General features: G+C 39.4%; 1 protein-coding gene across 1 annotated transcript in view; it reads left to right on the forward strand.

Moving 5' to 3' along the window:
• LOC126471224 (protein tipE) overlaps positions 1-14,448 on the forward strand; it is a 526,467-nt gene extending 512,019 nt beyond the window's left edge. Inside the window, exon 3 of the mRNA XM_050099348.1 lies at positions 12,196-14,448. Within this exon, the coding sequence (XP_049955305.1) occupies positions 12,196-12,247 (52 nt within the window). The 3' untranslated portion in view covers positions 12,248-14,448. The remainder of the gene's footprint in view (positions 1-12,195) is intronic.
• The last annotated feature ends 7,026 nt before the right edge of the window (positions 14,449-21,474 follow it).

The following is a 21,474-nucleotide window of genomic DNA, read 5'->3' on the forward strand; positions in this document are numbered from 1 at the left end:
TGACATAGAATTCCAAACGAACACACAAAGACACCGCATCAATCATTTTCACCTATTTCAAAGTGGTTTAACATTAGCACAAGCCAATAAAGAACGCCTGGCTATCAAATAAGGGTGCGACGAAAGAAGAGGGCACAGAACCATCAATTTACCATGTAAGAAAGCGTGATATTACCAATACTGCTCATGCTATTTGGTATATTGATTGCTTGGTGGTTATATTAACACTAACCTATAACTGTTCAAAGACTACGCTATTACCTTTGACAATGTGTAGTTGAAAAATACGCAAATATTTGGCAAAAACGCAAACATTTCAATTAACTTTAAAGATAAGAAACTCGCTTTATGAGGAGGTTCAAAGGTGTATTTTACAACAATAGCCTAATGACTTAGCTGTGACAGTAGTATTGATGATCATATGTGGAGTCCGTTATCTCAAACATATGGAAGTAAAAATGTTGGCCGGCTGGGGTGGCCGAGCTGTTCTAGGCGCTACAGTCTGGAACCGCGCTACCACTACGGTCGCAGGTTCGAATCCTGTCTCGGGCATGGATGTGTGTGATGTCCTTAGGTTAGTTAGGTTTAAGTAGTTCTAAGTTCTACGGGACTTATGACCTCAGAAGTTAAGTTTCACAGTGATCAGAGCCATTTGAAACATTTAAAAATGTTGGAGGCTAAAATAAATCCTAATGATATAAATGCATTTTCTGCAGTCAGTGTTGCCAAGTTTCAATCTATCTGAAGAACGATATTACAGAAAACCTAGGAGCTGTTGTAATGACAACTGCTTTGGGGACTTCCGTAATGCAGTTCTTTGAATAAATTCAGTTCGGATTCACGAAACTGACAGTCTACTAATATAACTATAAGGCGTGTTGGGTCTGTATCACGTTAGATTACCAAGTTACACTGAGGAGCCAAAAAGCTGGTACACTTGCCTGATATCGTGCAGGACCCCCGCGACCACGCAGAAGTGTCGCAACACGGCGTGGCATGCACTCGACTAATGTCTGAAATAGCGCTGGAGGGATCTGACACCAAAAATCCTGCACGGCTGTCCTTAAATCCGTAAGTTTACGAAGGGGTAGAGATGTCTTCTGAACAGCACGTTGTAAGGCATCCCAGATATGCTCAATAATGTTCACGTCTGAGAAGTCTGGTGACCAGTGGAAGCGTCTAAACTCAGAAGAGTGTGCCTGGAGCCACTCTGTAGCGATCTTGGGCGTGTGCTGTGTCTCATTGTCCTGCCGGAATTGCCCAAGTCAGTCGGAATACACAATGGACATGAATGGATGCAGGTGAACAGACAGGATGCTTTCGTCTGTGCCACCTGTCAGAGTCATATCTAGACGTATCAGGGGTCCCATATCACTCCAATTGCACACGACCCACACCATCACAGAGCCTCCACCAGCTTGAACAGTCCCTTGCTTGCAAGCAGGGTCGATGGACTCATGAGGTTGTCTCTATACCCGTACACGTCCGTCCGCTCGATACAATTTGAAATGAAACTCGTCCGACCAGGCCACATGTTTCCAGTCATCAACAGTCGAATGTCGGTGTTGACGGGCCTAGGCGGGGTGTAAAACTTTGTGTCGTGCAGTCATGAAGGGTACACGAGTGGGCCTTCGGCTCCGTAACTCATATCGATAAATGGTTCGCATACTGACACTTGCTGATGGCTCATTATTGAAATCTGGAGCAATGTGCAGAAGGGTTGCCCTTCTGTCACGTTAAACGATTCTCTTAGGTCGTCGTTGGTCCCGTTCTTGCAGGACCTTTTTCCTGCCGCAGCGATGTAGGAGATCTGATGTTTTACCGGATTCCTGATATTCACGGTACACTCGTCAAATGGTCGTAAGGGAAAATCGCCACTTCATCGCTACCTCCGAGATGCTGTGTCCTATCGCTAGTGTTCCGACTATAACAACACGTTCAAAGTCACATAAAGCTTGATAACCTGCCATTGTAGCAGCAGTAACCAATCCAACAACTGCATCAGACATTTGCATGAGCCATGGACCTTGCCGTTGGTGGGGAGGCTTGCGTGCCTCAGCGATACAGATAGCCGTACCGTAGGTGCAACCACAACAGAGGGGTATCTGTTGAGAGGCCAGACAAATGTGTGGTTCCTGAAGAGGGGCAGCAGCCTTTTCAGTAGTTGCAAGGGCAACAGTCTGGATGATTGACTGATCTGGCCTTGTAACAATTACCAAAACGGCCTTGCTATGCTGGTACTGCGAACGGCTGAAAGCAAGGGGAAACTACAGCCGTAATTTTTCCCGAGGGCATGCAGCTTTACTGTATGATTAAATGATGATGGCGTCCTCTTGGGTAAAATATTCCGGAGGTAAAGTAGTCCCCCATTCGGATCTCCGGGTGGGGACTACTCAAGAGGATGTCGTTATCACGAGAAAGAAAACTGGCGTTCTACGGATCGGAGCGTGGAATGTCAGATCCCTTAATCGGGCAGGTAGGTTAGAAAATTTAAAAAGGGAAATGGATAGGTTAAAGTTAGATATAGTGGGAATTAGTGAAGTTCGGTGGCAGGAGGAACAAGACTTCTGGTCAGGTGACTACAGGGTTATAAACACAAAATCAAATAGGGGTAATGCAGGAGTCGGTTTAATAATGAATAGGAAAATAGGAATGCGGGTAAGCTACTACAAACAGCATAGTGAACGCATTATTGTGGCCAAGATAGATACGAAGCCCACACCTACTACAGTAGTACAAGTTTATATGCCAACTAGCTCTGCAGATGACGAAGAAATTGAAGAAATGTATGATGAAATAAAATAAATTATTCAGATTGTGAAGGGAGACGAAAATTTAATAGTCATGGGTGACTGGAATTCGAGTGTAGGAAAAGGGAGAGAAGGAAACATAGTAGGTGAATATGGATTGGGGCTAAGAAATGAAAGAGGAAGCCGCCTGGTAGAATTTTGCACAGAGCACAACATAATCATAACTAACACTTGGTTTAAGAATCATGAAAGAAGGTTGTATACATGGAAGAACCCTGGAGATACTAAAAGGTATCAGATAGATTATATAATGGTAAGAAAGAGATTTAGGAACCAGGTTTTAAATTGTAAGACATTTCCAGGGCAGATGTGGACTCTGACCACAGTCTATTGGTTATGACCTGTAGATTAAAACTGAAGAAACTGCAAAAAGGTGGGAATTTAAGGAGATGGGACCTGGATAAACTGAAAGAACCAGAGGTTGTACAGAGTTTCAGGGAGAGCATAAGGGAACAATTGACAGGAATTGGGGAAAGAAATACAGTGGAAGAAGAATGGGTAGCTTTGAGGGATGAAGTAGTGAAGGCAGCAGAGGATCAAGAAGGTAAAAAGACGAGGGCTAGTAGTAATCCTTGGGTAACAGTAGAAATATTGAATTTAATTAATGAAAGGAGAAAATATAAAAATGCAGTAAATGAAGCAGGCAAAAAGGAATACAAACGTCTCAAAAATGAGATCGACAGGAAGTGCAAAATGGCTAAGCAGGGATGGCTAGAGGACAAATGTAAGGATCTAGAGACCTATCTCACTAGGGGTAAGATAGATACTGCCTACAGGAAAATTAAAGAGACCTTTGGAGATAAGAGAACGACCTGTATGAATATCAAGAGCTCAGATGGAAACCCAGTTCTAAGCAAAGAAGGGAAAGGAGAAAGGTGGAAGGAGTATATAGAGGGTCTATACAAGGGCGATGTACTTGAGGACAATATTATGGAAATGGAAGAGGATGTAGATGAAGATCAAATGGGAGATGTGATACTGCGTGAAGAGTTTGACAGAGCACTGAAAGACCTGAGTCGAAACAAGGCCCCCGGAGTAGACAACATTCCATTGCAACTACTGACGGCCTTGGGAGAGCCAGTCCTGACAAAACTCTACCATCTGGTGAGCAAGATGTATGAAACAGGCGAAATACCCTCAGACTTCAAGAACAATATAATAATTCCAATCCCAAAGAAAGCAGGTGTTGACAGATGTCAAAATTACCGAACTATCAGTATAATAAGTCACGGCTGCAAAATACTAACACGAATTCTTTACAGACGAATGGAAAAACTAGTAGAAGCCGACCTCGGGGAAGATCAGTTTGGATTCCGTAGAAACACTGGAACACGTGAGGCAATACTGACCTTACGACTTATCTTAGAAGAAAGATTAAGGAAAGGCAAACCTACGTTTCTAGCGTTTATAGACTTAGAGAAAGCTTTTGACAATGTTGACTGGAATACCCTCTTTCAAATTCTAAAGGTGGCAGGGGTAAAATACAGGGAGCGAAAGGCTATTTACAATTTATACAGAAACCAGATGGCAGTTATAAGAGTCGAGGGACATGAAAGGGAAGCAGTGGTTGGGAAGGGAGTAAGACAGGGTTGTAGCCTCTCCCCGATGTTGTTCAATCTGTATATTGAGCAAGCAGTAAAGGAAACAAAAGAAAAATTCGGAGTAGGTATTAAAATTCATGGAGCATGGAGAGGAAATAAAAACTTTGAGGTTCGCCGATGACTTGGAAGAGCAGTTGAATGGAATGGACAGTGTCTTGAAAGAAGGATATAAGATGAACATCAACAAAAGCAAAACAAGGATAATGGAATGTAGTCTAATTAAGTCGGGGGATGCTGAGGGAATTAGATTTGGAAATGAGATGCTTAAGGTAGTAAAGAAGTTTTGCTATTTGGGGAGCAAAATAACTGATGATGGTCGAAGTAGAGTGGATATAAAATGTGGACTGGCAATGGCAAGGAAAGCGTTTCTGAAGAAGAGAAATTTGTTAACATCAAGTATAGATTTAAAAGTCAGGAAGTCGTTTCTGGAAGTATTTGTATGGAGTGTAGCCATGTATGGAAGTGAAACATGGACGATAAATAGTTTGGACAAGAAGAGAATAGAAGCTTTCGAAATGTGGTGCTACAGAAGAATGCTGAAGATTAGATGGGTAGATGACATAACTAATGAGGAAGTATTGAATAGGATTGGGGAGAAGAGAAGTTTGTGGCACAACTTGACCAGAAGAAGGGATCGGTTGGTAAGACATGTTCTGAGGCATCAAGGGATCACCAATTTAGTATTGGAGGGCAGCGTGGAGGGTAAAAATCGTAGAGGGAGACCAAGAGTTGAATACACTAAGCAGATTCAGAAGGATGTAGGTTGCAGTAGGTACTGGGAGATGAAAAAGCTTGCACAGGATAGAGTAGCATGGAGAGCTGCATCAAACCAGTCTCAGGACTGAAGACCACAACAACAACAACAGGCGTTGCCGACCGCAACGCCGTATTCTACCTGTTTACTTATCTCTGTATTTGAATACGCATGCTTATACCAGTTTCTTTGGCGCTTCAATGTATATCAAAGAGATACAAGAACTACTTAAACCTAAGTAACGTAAGGACATCACACACATCCATGCCCGAGGCAGGATTCGAACCTGTGACGGTAGCGGTCGCGCGTTTCCAGACTGTAGCGTCTAGAACCGCTCGGCCACACCGGACACTTCAGATCACACGCAGTTAGTTCTAGTGTGTGTCGCCTGAAAGGATATTTTAGACAGGCAGTACATCAGTAACTTTCATAACACACCTTAAATCTGACTTTTTTTTGTTTACGTATCTGAGAAAAGTGGCGATGCCTTTCCGTCTGCCCTATCTGTGCATATAAACGAGAAACAACGGTAGTACATTGAGCTTGCAGAGGCCGTTTCGAGCAAGCATCTGTTACGGTGATTCCTGATTTTGATCACACGATGAGGAGTATAGGGAGCAATACGTTCCATCCCTGTTCATTACTCAGAGATAAAGATCATGCTAATAATCGTTACTTTCGAGTAAATTAAATGCATACCTCTATGTGATGTCACAAACGTGATGATATAATGAACGTAATTAGAGTCGAGGTAGACACTTTGAACAGTTTCTAAGCTGTCCTTTAAAGAGCAGGATGTAAGTTTTGAATTTAGCGTTTCGTCATCATCGACGTCATTACGAGTGTAGCAAAAATTTATCTGGAGACCCATGGTGTACAAATTAGCAGCAGTCTATTTGTTTGGCTTACTGAAATAAATAACTGTATTTATTTGTAGCATAGTGTAGCTTATCTAACATGATGCGTAAGACACACATGCTCATAGCTCCAGAATATATAGGCTGTTTGACTAAGAATTTTTTCTTTTATCGATATCCACAATTCCCCTGACATTATCTTCATATTTCTGTTTCACTTTGTGTAAGTCTCTGAATGAAAAGTGTAAATAGCCTCCGTAGGTGCTTTACGGTTATTACTGGTATTTAAATTCCGTCTTCGCAACAACAATAAAATGTGCGATTTGTAAAACAAGGCCAATGGTGGTATTTTAAAACCGATTTTGAGTTGCATCAGGAAATGTTGTTTGTTTACATATTTTTGGGGCACTCCTTCGTTTGGAACTGATGTGTTTTGACCACGCTCAGGTTTGTTCGCAGCACTACACATTTCTTGACGTGAAATACGACAAAATATAGAGCCATTCTGTTGTTCAGAGACACGTTTAGTCAGGAGTATGCAAACGAACATCATTTGTGCTGTATTGTGTCGTATTTCATATTTGCACATTTTTGGCACTGACGTTTCTTGTCTACTCTCACGTTGTTTTGCAGCGTTACACATTTCTTGATAATACGCGTGATTGAATACAGCAGTAGCAGTAGTTACTGGCAAACTCTGAGGTCGTGTACTTTTAGTTAACTAAATTTGTCACACGATTGACCAGGATCACTATGATGATGTCAGGAGATCGCAAAAAATAGTTGTGGTTCCCTGCTGCGTCAGTTTCACATAAAGAAATGTGTAGGGCTTAAACCAATATGAGACACGGCGGAAAACGTCAGTGCAAAATGGAGAAATACCTCAGCAACGTGCAAGCAGACGACACTTCCTGAAATCGAAAACAGAGTACCAGCACCGGCGACTATTTTTACTAAAAAGACGAAACGTGTATGATTATATAATTGCACATTTTCTGGTTTTTGCTCAGAGAGAGTTGAAGTATCATCAAATAAAAGTAGACATATTTCTCTCTCCTCCGGTATTTATTTATGTGTTGAATTCTTTCAACTGTCTATGGCATTTAATAAATGATGCTTTTAGTTTTATACGGGTCCAAGTGCCCAAATCATGATTTGTAGAAAATAAGAAAAAGGTACTGAAAAGTAGATGTGAGACATTCATGTAGGGTATATTATTAAAATACCACTTCTGTAAAGTTACAAACGGGTCTGAAGATCATCAATATAACATTATATCCAAAAAATACGGTATTACAGGGCCTGTGTTATTTATAATGCGTGTCCGAGGGAACATTGCATCGTAACTCGGAACAACACAGGCACTGGAATACCGTATTTATTCGCCGACACTGGTCAAGCGACTTCCAAGTAAAGTTGTCTTGCACGAGCTCCGTCTAATAGATGAGGCTGATTACAGGCATATTCATTAACACAAACTTATTCGAGGTTAAAACTTATTCTCCGTTTCACTGAGAAAATTTTTGGTGAATATCCCATTACGTTTGCTAAAGCACTATTGTTCTCACTGAAATTTCTGAGACACTTTTGTTATCAGAAAATCTTTCCTGAAAATTGACTGATAGGGTAACGCTTGTTTGTAACTGATCATGTAGACTCAATTTTTAAGATATCTGTAGCCTTTAGATTACTTACCCTTGCAGGAATCTACACCATTTAGCCAAATCCGGAGACTTCGTATGTGTATTACGTAGCTTCACCGGAAATTTTGATTTATTGTATGTGAATTCTTATCATTCTCGCGTTTAGTTGGTTAACGGCTACCAAGATTAGTTCCCTTCAGGCGTCTTATGACTATTCACATGTATATTAACCAGCAGTGACGTGCTTCGTGACTATGGGATTCTGGAGATGTCTGTGGATTTCTTTCCTATTAGAGCTCCGCAGTACTCTTTCTTTTACTATCACATATATGATGTTTGGGAAGTTTTGTTGAATGAGAGTCACAATATTGCCAAACTTGTGGTGTATCCAGAACTGACTATTAATGCTAATGACTAAATACGGCTGAATTTTGTGGATAAGTTTTTCCAACAGGATTGTGAAGTGATAACACCATTCACGCACCAGCAGGATATGCCAGATTTGTATATCATATGTGTGGTGAGCATAAGGTTCTGAAGTTGTGACGGTATTATTTAATTTTTCTTCAGTTTCGTGTACTGTACCCCCTTCTACTCATATTCTGTGTTTCAACGTACACTGCCTGATCAAAAGTATTCGGACACCTGGCTGAAAACGACTTACAAGTTCGTGGTGCCCTCGCTCAGTAATGCTGGAATTCAACATGGTCTTGGCGCACCCTTAACCTTGATGACAGCCTCCAATCTCGTAGGCATATGTTCAATCAGGTGCTGGAAGGTTTCTTGGGAAATGGCAGCCCATTCTTTACGGAGTGCTGCACTGAGGAAAGGTATCGATGTCGGTCGGTGAGGCCTGACACAAATTCAGCGTTCCTAAACATCCCGAAGGTGTTCTATAGGATTCAGGTCAGGACTTTGTACAGGTCAGTCCATTACAGGGATGTTATTGTCGTATAACCACTCCACCACAGGCCGTGCACAGGTGCTCGATCGTGTTTAAAGATGCAATCACCATCCCTGAATTGCTCTTCAACAGGGAGAAGCAAGAAGATGCTTAAAACATCAACGTAAGCCTGTGCAGTGATTGTACCACGCAAAACAACAAAGTGTGCAAGCCCCCTCCATGAAAAACACGACCACACCATAACACCACCGCCTCCGAATTTTACTGTTGGCAACTCATATGCTGGAAGAGGACGTTCACCTGGCATTCGCCATACCCACACCCTGCCATCAGATCGCCACATTGTGTACTGTACTTCGTCACCCCACACAAGGTTTTTACACTGTTCAATCGTCCAATGTTTACGCTCCTTACACCAAGCAAGACGTCGTTTAGCATTTACTGGCGTGATGTGTGGCTTATGAGCAGACGCTCGACCATGAAATCCAAGTTTTCTCATCTCCCACCTAACTGTCATAGTACTTGCAGTGGATCCTGATGCAGTGTGGAACTCCTTTGTACATGTCTGCCTATTGCACATTACGACCCTCGTCAACTGTTGGCGGTCTGTGTCAGTCAACAGACGAGGTCGGCATGTACGCTTCTGTGCTGTATGTGTCCCTTCATGTTTTCACTTCACTACCACATCGGAATCAGGGAACCTAGGGATGTTTAGGAGTGTGAAAATCTCGCGTGCAGACGTATGGCACAAGTGACATCCAATCACCTGACCAAGTTCGAAATCCGTGAGTTCTGTGGAGCGCCCCATTCTGCTTTTTCACGATGTCTAATGACTACTGGGGTCTCTGATATGGAGTACCTGGCAGCAGGAGGCAGCATAATGCACCTAATATGAAAAACGTATGTTTTTGGGGGTCTCCGGATACTTTTGATCGTATTCTATTTAAACACTAGTCTTTAGCATTAGCTTGCGTTATTAATAACGTCCAGAGAAAAGCCTTATGCTTCTTCTGGAATGTATGGGGTCATACAATATTTTCAAGTTTTTCCAGTTCTTCAAGATTATTTTCCCTGCTTCTCTGAATTTCAGATATACCATTGCTGCAGTAATATGTACATTTAACACCTTTACAAAAACACGAACGTCTTCCCAAGGTCTGAGGTGATTGTGAGATTCCTTTAATTTTATCAAGTTACGTTCTTGAAGTCCATCCTCAACATAGATCTGGGGTATATCACTGATCTTCATTTTAGTGATACTGAGCATCTATGGACTCACTGAAGGAATGTCCTTGATATCAGTCCTGTCGATTGTTGCAGTCTCAATATGTTTATGACGTTGAAATTTCTCAGTCATCTTCTTGACGTCTTCTGGTACGTAAGTCTTCATGACTGCCTTCATTTTCTCCAAAACAGCAAACCCCAACGAACTAAAGAGTCTGAATTTTGTGAGTTGCTACGAGAAATATAGTTGTCATTAGGGTCGTCAGACTCTTATTTTGACCGACGCAGTTGTCGCGCCAAAGCTTCAAATGAGTCTGTTCTCCAAAGTAGTTGCTTAATAATGGTAACAATACCGAACCCATTTCATTTCCTTCTCTACCAACAGTAGTCTCAGTCCAAAGACAAATGTCGCTATTGACTGTATTACACTCATGGAGGCAAATGTTATAGATGGACAGCTGCCTAGAATAAAACGTCTGTGAATGCGTCATTGTTGTAGAAATATTATTTGCTATATGTTCACTGCAATAACAAGTTTGTTATTTCACGGTATCTAACATTCAAGTATGTCGTTTCTCATGTGTTCTTGTGCCTGTTATTCTTGATGATGATGAAGTATCAGTTGTGTTTCAAATATTCCTTTGTCGGAATTTGAAGCAGTTTTCATCTGAGAGCTTAACTGCTCACAACGTGAACAAATATTTGTTCTTGGCCTCCCAAGGCGTAGATGAGAATATTCTTTTGTGAATATGCTCTAGTAATCCCTGCAGGTGATGCCAGTACCAACGTTTTTCTGCTTGTAACCATCAACATTCTGTTTATGCTCAAATTAGGGCTCAAAAACTTCTTACTGCACCTTTGTCGGCTGTGATGAACTCCTACCAATGGAAATAATTCGATGTTCTCTTTACTAGATAACCTTAATTCTTCACTCAGTTTAAAAGGTTTGTTACCTCCTCGTGCTACATCATGGGTCATGTCTGCTATTTTCTTTACTCAGTGAGAACTTTAACTGCTTTGTGAGAAATGTGGAAAGATATTGTATAAATTTCCTCTACATACCTTTAAGTGCTTACCCTTTCCGTCAGGCAAACGATAGTGTCCACTGCCCTGACGCCTGATTTTATCTGAAGTTTCATGTTTACCATATCTGCGACGTTGAATAACATCAGTCGGAATTAGCTCCATCACGTATGATCCTTACTTTGTTTTATCAGCGAGTCCATAGTAGCTATCTTATAGTCTTTTAAGATGGTCAATGCTCAGATCTCGGTAGTTGTGTGGGCACCGACTGCTTATCTTCACCCGAAAAATATAGACGCCAAGCACCATGTCTGAAGCACTTTTGTTGGTCACCAAAGTACTCTCCCACTCAGTTCTTTTATAACTTTAAAGTAGCGAACATTGAGTAGTTTTTCATGCATAAATACTTTTCATTAATTATACATGACTTATTTTTATTGCCTGTTATAAATATCGATACGTGTTTATGCATTTTTAGACTTATTTGATTGCAAAATTTGCGTAATGATTCAGTTACGATGTTAAAAACTTGTAGAGTAAATGTATCAATCTGAGGTCTGGGACCCTGCTCTGGAAACGATCGAATCGAACGTTATAAGCGAAAATCGTTCCGCTACATCCGAGTGTGGACATACTCCGCTGGAAGCCCTTTGCTTACATATTTTTGGAGGTGGTGGTACGCATCAAAACAAGCGAAAAAGTCCAGTAAACATGACCAGAAAAGCTATGAACACTCGTTCACCTTTGCTATTGTGAAACACATCTCTTTTACTAAAGAAGTGCTCATGGCTCTTAAGATGTCTGTTTTATAGCCTGTTTTTGTAGACAGGTTTTATTGTTCTAGTCCGTACTGCCCTCTCCAAAAATATGGAAAGCAGTAAGCTTGCAGTAGAAGAGATCCACTGTCGGAGGCAACAGAACGATTTTCGCTTACAACTGTCGACTCAGTCATTTCCGGACCAGGATCTCTTGCCCCAAATTGATACATTTACCCTAATCTACTATCCATGATAATTTGTACCATCATCATGAAATCATCCTGCACAGTTTATTTGTTACTTTGTGTGTACATTCGAAACATTACCTATTCAGTGGTTACAAGACGATCCAGCCCACAGTAAAAGGCATTACGAATTGTACGATATTTTATATTAAGTCTGATGTTACGTTCATAAGTCTTTATATAGAATGGACAAAATAAAATTGGCCTGGAAGGTATTTCAAGCACCTTAACAGTGGCAACAATTTCATCTGCCGCAATGTTGGATGATGTAAGTTGAATTGCCTGTCTTTGAGGACATGGAATATTTTCTGAGCTAATTTTATAGTGAATTTTTGTGAATAACTGCGAACCTAACCTCTGGCATTATCTGTTTCAGTGAATGCCACCGGTCACCTTCGAACGTGGGCATGCTGTCCTCTCATCCGTAAGGTGGCTGTAGCCGGCGGCATCTACCGACTAAGATTTGTCCTATGAAGAATAAAAGGCGGCCTGTTACACCTTTTGTACGCCTCTCAGAACCATGACCTTTCAAGTAAATGTTTGCATCAAAGTACTGTAAATATAACAGTGAACAACTCTAAACCAGGATAAAGTAACCGAAGGTGATGGCACTATCATCATTAAGTGCCAATCGACATCACCTCCATTTGCTGTTTCCACGTATTCTACAAGATAATATGTGGTCGACACATAACACATCATTTTTTCCCATTTACAGTGTCATGCGCAGATATCATTAGTGTCACCCATTAAAAGTATATACTGAACTTCTGAAATTTTCTTTTTCTCTGTGTTCTTCAGTGATAACCTGATTCTCACTGAAGCTATTTGTATCGTAACGCAAGTTACGTTTCTTTTATTCGTTAAGAGAGCTGCTACATAACGTACATATGTACATAACAAAAATATTACACAAAGATATATATGTTTAACTGATCTATTATTGTAAGTGGTTAAAGTTAGGAAATGTTTATGATGTGGTAAAGCCACACAGTAGAAAAGTATATCACATGGCTGAATGTTCTATTTATATGTCCCAGAACCCATGTATAGCTAAGGTGTCATGTATATTAATCTATATATCATTATGGACAATCCCAGAAATAAATAAATAAATAAATAAAAACAAAATGAATGTGTAGAAGTAGAAAAGTTCTCCGAATAAATCTATTTATTAACTGATGGGATTCCATAAATGGAAATTATGTTTGAAATATTTTATGGTTTGTTATCCAAATATACATATATATCATACAGGATTTAATATTCTGTTTACATATGCATCTAGATTTTATATGTAAGAAAAATATGCTGAGAAGTACTACATATGTTATGATAAATAGTCTCATAGTAATAAAGATATTTAGACGTAGACTAGAATGGAAAAAATTTCGTATATAAAGAAGTATATGTCGTAGATGACTGAATTAAGTTATTGGCTTGCGGTTCTGAAATATTTTGTAATGCTTTTAAAATAGTATTAAATATTCTATTTATGTATATCTGTAGATGTGACTAGCAATATAAGTGTGCGAAGATGCCATTTAATCCTGTAACAATGGTGCATAAAACTAACATATGTATATGTATATATATACCGTCATGAGGAATTTTGCAGTAATTATACTGTAGGCGTATATTTGGTGCAAACGACAATATCTTTGTAGAAATAAGATCGATCTGTATGCCATGTTTGGATATGAGTACAGTTTCCTCCAAGATTGTGAAGTTATTACCTCAGAGGAAGGACCATGAACTTGTCCTAACGCACAATGAAAGAATTCTATGAGAAATGTAGCGCAAATTGAATAGCGAGAAGAAGTGTAGGACTGAGAAAGAGCATACAGTATTAATCCACTTTTTATTTTTGTACATGTATAATTCAGATGGAATGTTTCAAGAGAACTAAGAAGAACTACTGTATTTCGTCAGATAATGCCATGCAAATATTTATTTCTGGATGCTAATTTTTGCTGAAGCCTAATTACAAACATCCGATCCCATATTCTGTAACTAACGAATCTATGACAGATTATTTATAAGTCATATACAAAAAAGAACTGACTTACACCGTCTTCACTCATGTCATTTTTTTGATACAATGATTCAGTAAGAACATTGAGTAGTTTTGCAAGCATAAATACTTTTCGTTAATTATAAATGTCTTATTTTTATTGTCTGTTATAAATATCGGTATATATTTGTACATTTTTAGAATTATTTGAATGCATTAATACGAAGCATGTCAGCGAAACAGATAATATCTACTCATCTATTCTGTTACTGCTTTCTATATGAAAACACTCATCTCTCCTATTGCAGGATATTAAAAAGGATATTATAAAGTTAACTAAAATGTCCTATATGTAAACGAACGCTACGTTCTAAACAGAATTTAAACGAGGCCTGCCGGTATTTCATCCGTTATTATTATATTCTTTGTTTTGTGTGAGTAAAAGTCACCATTGTAATGATTTCAGGTGTTCTGAAGGCATCGCTATGTAATAATTATTATCTATGTGTAATATTTGCATGTTATGAATATCTATGTTTCAAAAATATATAGATGTTATCTTCAAAAGAAAGAATTATATGTGACACTTATATAATATTTGAGAATCATAGAGATGTTACCTTTTAATTAAATGGCTATATGTAAACGTTGTATAATGTATTTTAGCCAGCAGAATATATGTATGTATGTATGTCGTGAAATCTGAATAAAGAGCTTTAAATTTCTATGCTTCATTTCAATTTTAAAGCAACTTATTTCCTTTATTCTCTCTGTAGCTCTGACAGCGGCTTATTCATATCATACCACTCAATTTATAAGTATGGCAGGTGTAGAATAAATGTCAGCAGTTACAATCAGCAACAGACGTGCTTTGATTCCCTGTGTAGCACATTCCGTTTATTCCTTCACAAAAGAGTCGATTTACACACTGAAACTTATTACATATGGCATACACATTAGTACAAAATGTTTCTATATCAGTTTTGTAAAAGCTGTGAGCGTATTTTTCAGTAGTAAAAAATCAGTTTTACGAAATGACAATTTTACACTCTGCAATCAGTCATTGATTAGTAAGTGGTGTATGTTCTACCCTGAACAGTAACTTCTGCTTAAATGTCTATTTTTAAATCAATACTTATTTCCTACAAGAAAACAATATCACATATTCCTGGTGTCTGTATTCTTTCTTGTGTTCATCACATATAACAGAAGACATTCCGAGTATTAACTACGTATTTTTGTTTAATTATCACCTCAGTCACCACATCCTGATACATGCAGAAGAAAATATTTTTTCTGGGGCTAGTTAAAGAGAAATAATTCAATATTACTACAAGAGAAGTAAAGAGGCAGTTGATTTCCCTGAAACACGATTAAGAATAGGGTGAAATGATGAATTATTCGGGTTCCCAGATTCTTTGGTGCTAGTGAATACCCATAGGAGTGGAGCATAAAGGTGGAGCTGGTTCAATGGCTCAGCAATACAATCCACTATATCTGTGATATGGCTGGTCATTCGTAAGGCAGAAGCTCCTTACTCGTAGTATGGGCCATGAATTTCTGTTGGATTGTCCTAAAACTTAAATCTGAGTGACGCCAATTGTATTGAGTCAATGGATAGTATTCTAAGAAGATAAGGAGACAATGCTTATAAACAAGTACAATCAATTAGGGTAGATGGTAGAATGGAATTTCACGACAGTGAGCATCGCATACAGTAGTAAGGCGACTTATGTCAACCAGAATAATCATAAATTGTTTCGTGGAGGCTATCTTTAAGCTTCTACCTAAACACATTTTGTGTATCCCCTTAACTTTGTGTCCGAGTAAGGTGAATGTGATCACACTGAATGGAGTTATACTGGCTCTCTGACGAGTCACACTTTAGTCTCGAACCTGATAGCTGTGCGTTTAAACTGAGACACAAATTTGCACATAAATATTTCTAATATCGTTCTAGAGGACTGTTGGTTCGGAAATGATAAAAACTTGATGGAAGTAAGAAGTTCGAAGTTCCACATGGGAATGTATATAACAGCTGACCTCTAAACAAATTATTCAGCGGAATGCAGGTGCCACTGGCCATTCGTTGTTTTTTATGGCATCTCAGAAAGTGGGTTAATTATAGCATTCGTCCGTTATGTCACTGTAGTAAAATTATAACTTTCGATTTCCAGAATGATAGCCCAGTTGTAGGTACGCCAAAAAATAGGCGAGAACCCAAGAGATTTAGAAGTACATCTCTCACTTCATTACGGAAGATACAGGAAATCAAGCTTAAAGTATAAAGACATATTAAATATTAAATTCGTCTGACATTTCTATAGTCTACTCTGTTTTATGTCAAAAGTTTTTTGCTGCTGTTTGTTTGAAGGACGGGCAGTATCTCCATCTCCTACACCAATCTGATGTAGCTACTGATGTTCAGATGAATTTACATCTCATGACGAGACCAGTGTCACTCCAAACCATTACTTTGGAGTTTGCGCTCTATGTTGTAGGCTGCCGGATAGTGGTCATAGGAATAAGGTCTAACTCGTCTGCATGCATCACTACAAATCACGTTGAAGCAGGATTCCTCCGAAAACATACCTTTGCTTCACAGCAAGCTGATGACAGCGTTCAACGTATCGATTGCAGATTTTGGTGTTTGTAACTTCTGTAAATGTTAGTCGATGCAATGAAATATGTACAATTAGTGCAATCCACAGAAGATATCATCGAACGCTCTACAAAGACAGTTCAACACCGACTGCAGTGTTCCAGCTTCGAATCAACAGTACCTCGTTATGCCCAGTAACAGCTTCTGGGCTGCATATGACCGACTTCTACCCACAGATTTAACACACTCGCACACGTACATACACATTACTTTCATAGCTACATGCTCTGTACAAAGTGAAATGTCGCGGTATGACAAACGAAGTTACCTGCTCATCGATCATTATTTGACAATGGAAGTCACTTAGTACTGATAGTGCACTATTTGGCGTCGAAGAGAAGTGCTGCCACTTTTTTTCATATTTTCATATTTCCTCTTCATTTGGCACATTTCACAAGCTCATCTTGGCGTAACTGATCATTTCAGCCACATGCAAGGTCACATATGTGGGTTCCTTGTCCCTGGGATTTTACCAAGCTATGACTGGTACACTGTTGTGTACACCCAGCGAGAATGAGAGATCCTTTCTGGCCGCTGCAGTTCCTGAGAAATTTACTCTTTTACATTTAAATCAGTATCCAATGAGGCCCATGCAGAGTTGGAGTAGGCAGTCCGTAAGTGCTACGGAATTACTGGAATACCTCACTCAGAATCTCCTTCTCATGGTGGAACAACCCTTAAGGTTTATCACTAATAAAATTCGCTTAACAGACTTCACATCGCTAATGATCAAACTATGGCACCCAGGAGTGGCCTTAAGTTGGGAATTTCAGTGTAACTGTTCTCTTAAAGTCTCCTCAGCTCACAAGAAAATTAATAAATTCATAAATGATCAGGTAGGTACTGAAATGAGTCATTTTTCTCGTCAGACTTACTTTATCACGATTTGAAACATGAAAACACAGAACTGAAACTGGTTAAAATGATACATAAAACAAATCAAAATTGACTGTCGCGGATGGAAATGGGCCGCTGGAAAAGTTATTGGCAGTGGGCGGTCAAGTTAACACGACGCCTCCCACAAATTAATCGTAACTTAAACGCTACCTGACGATAATACCTTGAACTGACGGTAACTGTGAATCTCTAGATGACAATTCAGTACGACATATCCTGCCTGAAATATAAGTACTTCAGATGGGATGTACACGGTTAAGTGAAGCCTAACTTCTTAAGGAAAAGCCCCTAATGTGCGTTTACAGCAGATATAGTCATCAATGTATTGTTGAATGTGTGATAAGAAGCCTGCTCGTACATTTGGAAGTGTTAAAACTGCTACCGTCTACTCTTCCAATTACTTGAGGTGAGAATCCCAGCTGGCGTCCGCTGATAAACAAGACCGTACTCTCGCACGGATATTCCCCAATGCCAAGAAATATCCTCTCCTGCTTCTCTTCTCAAGGCCATCGCTACACGAGGAGCGTCGCAAAAAAATTATAGTCTCCAGTTGTCAAGAGAAGCGCCTAAATCACGTCAATGGCGTAATTATAACACCACACCAGATATCTCCAAAAAAGGAAGCTTGCCCCCAAAAACTATGCACACCCACACAACGTGCCCTGGTGTCAATGGCGGTCCACCTATTGTGCTGCAATATTTTGTCGTGCTCGAGGAGATCGTCCTGTGTCAGAAACGTTTTGGGAAGCTTTATTCTTCACGCTAGTCCGACGCCAGCATGTCTGGCAAAAAATTCTCCACGGAACAGACAATGCTCTTCTCCCCAGCACGATATATTAAATGGACACCACAGAGTCGAACGCGACATCTTGAACTCGTAAATGGCCGGCACCGCCCGAGCCGTGCAATACTTCCCGCAGTTTCACGAAAGGCTCAAGACGATACCCTGTGGCCAGCCGGCCGCTAACCTGGTCTCCCAAGATATCAGTCAGTCAAACATGAAAGGCGCTGGACGCCGCCGTGTGCTTCTGTGACTCACGGGTCGAGCTGGACGTACCCTCCGAGAAAATACTGTAGCGGGCCCCTCCACTTTCATCTCGGCAGTACGTCCTTTCGCGCAGTCTAATGTAAACATCTCCCACGCGTACTCGGTTATATGAATAAAGATTCACATTGAAATTATTATTTGCACCCAACTATAAAACTAGTCACAAACAAACACTGTCATTCTGTGTCACCCATTCATTTAATTGCACTGATGGTTCACTACATTACTGAGGCGATAATACTTCCATACACATTATTTAAATAAGAAAAATGAAAGGAAACGAACCCAAAGTCTTAGGTAAGTTTCAGTACCTCCCCCCCCCCCCACCCCTACTGGCAGACATTTTTTTACACTTAGGTTACAGCAGTGTGACATGAAAAAAAATAAATGACGTAACATCATCCTTGATCGTTCTGACTAATCAGGGAAAAATGGGAGAAATCTTTGCCAACCATTAAATCTACAAATTCCCGGTGTGGATGCAAAACCGTTAGGCTGTACTGACAGACATAGTCCATTTAGTAGTGCTGTTACACAATGATAGGCATGATACGTACAAAATCACGTCATCCCAAAGCACATAAACACGAATAATTCCATACAATGATCAACAGTCTGACCAACCTATCGCTAGAAGAATGCGCAACACAAAAGGATCTAGCAGTTCTGCAATATATAGCACAGAAAATGACTATAGCCCAAATTAAATGCGTTACCAAAAGCTACAGGAGTAAGATTAACCTACCAAACAAAATAAATTATAATAACACAAGTTCACTCACGGAAAACAAAATTTCTAGTCCACACAATTCAGGCATATGCAAAATAAGCATCGAGATTGCGATAAACCTTATACAGGATAAACAGAAAGAAATTTCGGAATTAGATACCGAAAACACACCAGAAACGCTATTACAAATCCATCCATATTCTTCAATCACATGAAAATAGAAAACCACAAAGACCAGACGGAATGACCAATGCAAATATCATACATAATTCCGAAGACATTAACCGTGAATATCTTGGACAACAGAAATTTATACGCATTCATATAACTACCAAAAAAGTACATTAAACGAAGAAACTGATCATAAACAAAAACATACCGTATACTTACACTTTTATTGACATTATAAATTTAAATAAGGGGTAAATATTCATAACCAAAACATTATAGGAGCAATGACAAAATTAACAACAGAAGTTTACTCACTAATACCTAGCAACTCAAAGATCAATAAATTAAAGCAAAATTGTAGCCATATAACGTCGCTGGTGTCCTGTCATATAAAACTACGAAAAGTACAAAACACAGTAAACAGAACAAAACGCGCACAGTTAAAAAAAAAAAAAAAAAAAAATCTCGTCTACAACAACATTGCTGTTCGACATATGGCAGTATCGCAATATCGCTGCCAAAATCATATAATCACGCCCCCTGTAAGGTATAACAGCCAAATCGTTAGACGGTGACAGCACCGGCAGAGTTCTATGGACGTCAAAGGCTACTACACGGAATCACTATTATCTACTCACCAAATATTATTAACAGTTATACATAAGAATAGAAACGAAGGTTAACGAATTCATGTATTATTTGCAAGCAGAAATAAAATGACACTTTAGAAAAAATAGGCCTATCGCAAACCAGACAGTGGAAATATAGATATTTTAAAATAGCAGCGATTTGGGTTTCTCTACTTACAATGCCTCTGCAACAGACATACCGTGCTCCGGGCCCTCAAGAACACTAATTATTGATGTTCACGTCAGACCACACCAAGGAGACGATCTGTGTTTCGCACACATGAAAGTGAAAATGGCTAAACTAACGAAGTGTACAATTCAGCAAATAATTTATGCACGAAAAAGTCATTTGAACCTACGTATACATCAAAATCAAAGTGGCCTCAATACTTGTGACAAGAATTAAGCATTTTGAACCAATATTACGGATGCAGGAAGAAATCCAGGACAAATCTTATCACAAAAAACAGCTAAAGCGAAGTAAGTATGTAGCTCAGTTAAAATTTAGCAGTAAATCTAATCCCTTAATGTAGGGCTACTTAGCTAGATTCACAGACCAATATGTAGTTTATAACGCCCAGCAACTACTTGCAACACGAGCATAAACTATTAGACAAAGGCGTAAAATATTATATACACCGGAACCACACATTATGCCGGCCGCTGTGGCTGAGCGGTTCTAGGCCCTTCAGTCCGGAACCGCGCTACTGATACCGTCGCAGGTTCGAATCCTGCCTGGGGCATGGATGTTTGTGATGTCCTTAGGTTAGTTAGGTTTAAGTAGTTCTATGTCTAGGGGACTGATGGCTTCAGATGTTAAGTCCCATAGTGCTTAGAGGCATTTGAACCACACATTGTAACAAGAAAAACCTCATAGCAACATTATAAGTAGCAGTTGATACAGCGAAATTGCCAAGAAGGCATCATAATTCAGTAACAGTGCAAGCATCCAACATGACAGGAAAATACATCTATATGTAAGTCAAACAAGAGAAAACAGGCAACATTGTACTAAACCGCATAATCCACGAACTCATCACCAACAATGCTATAGTCATAAAGGCAGATAAAGGCTATAGTTTGGTTGTAATAAACGAAAATGATTACATAACCGAAGTAAACAACTTCGTTACAGCTAACAGTATCACAAAAATCAATAGGCAACCTACTAACAAATTTTGCAGCACAGACTATAACTGTCACAAATTCTTGCAACACAATACTTACAGTTTATGGGAAAAGAACAAATATAGTTAAGAAGCCAAATACATCGAAAGTATATGTCCAACCCAAGACCCAACAATAAAATACTCCTGTATGTCCAAAACTAGACAGTCCCACCTACCTCATTAGTAATAAGTTGAACAACTTGGGTACTAAGTATTACAGATATAATCAAAAATACATAACGTAAGTTCACGAAAGCTGGAGAGCAAAATAAAAAATACAAAAACGTGAAATTTGTATAATTTGACATCACCAACCTCTACATAAATATACCGGT

Source organism: Schistocerca serialis, chromosome 3 (assembly GCF_023864345.2).
Source record: "Schistocerca serialis cubense isolate TAMUIC-IGC-003099 chromosome 3, iqSchSeri2.2, whole genome shotgun sequence".
Taxonomy (NCBI): Eukaryota; Metazoa; Arthropoda; class Insecta; order Orthoptera; family Acrididae; genus Schistocerca; species Schistocerca serialis.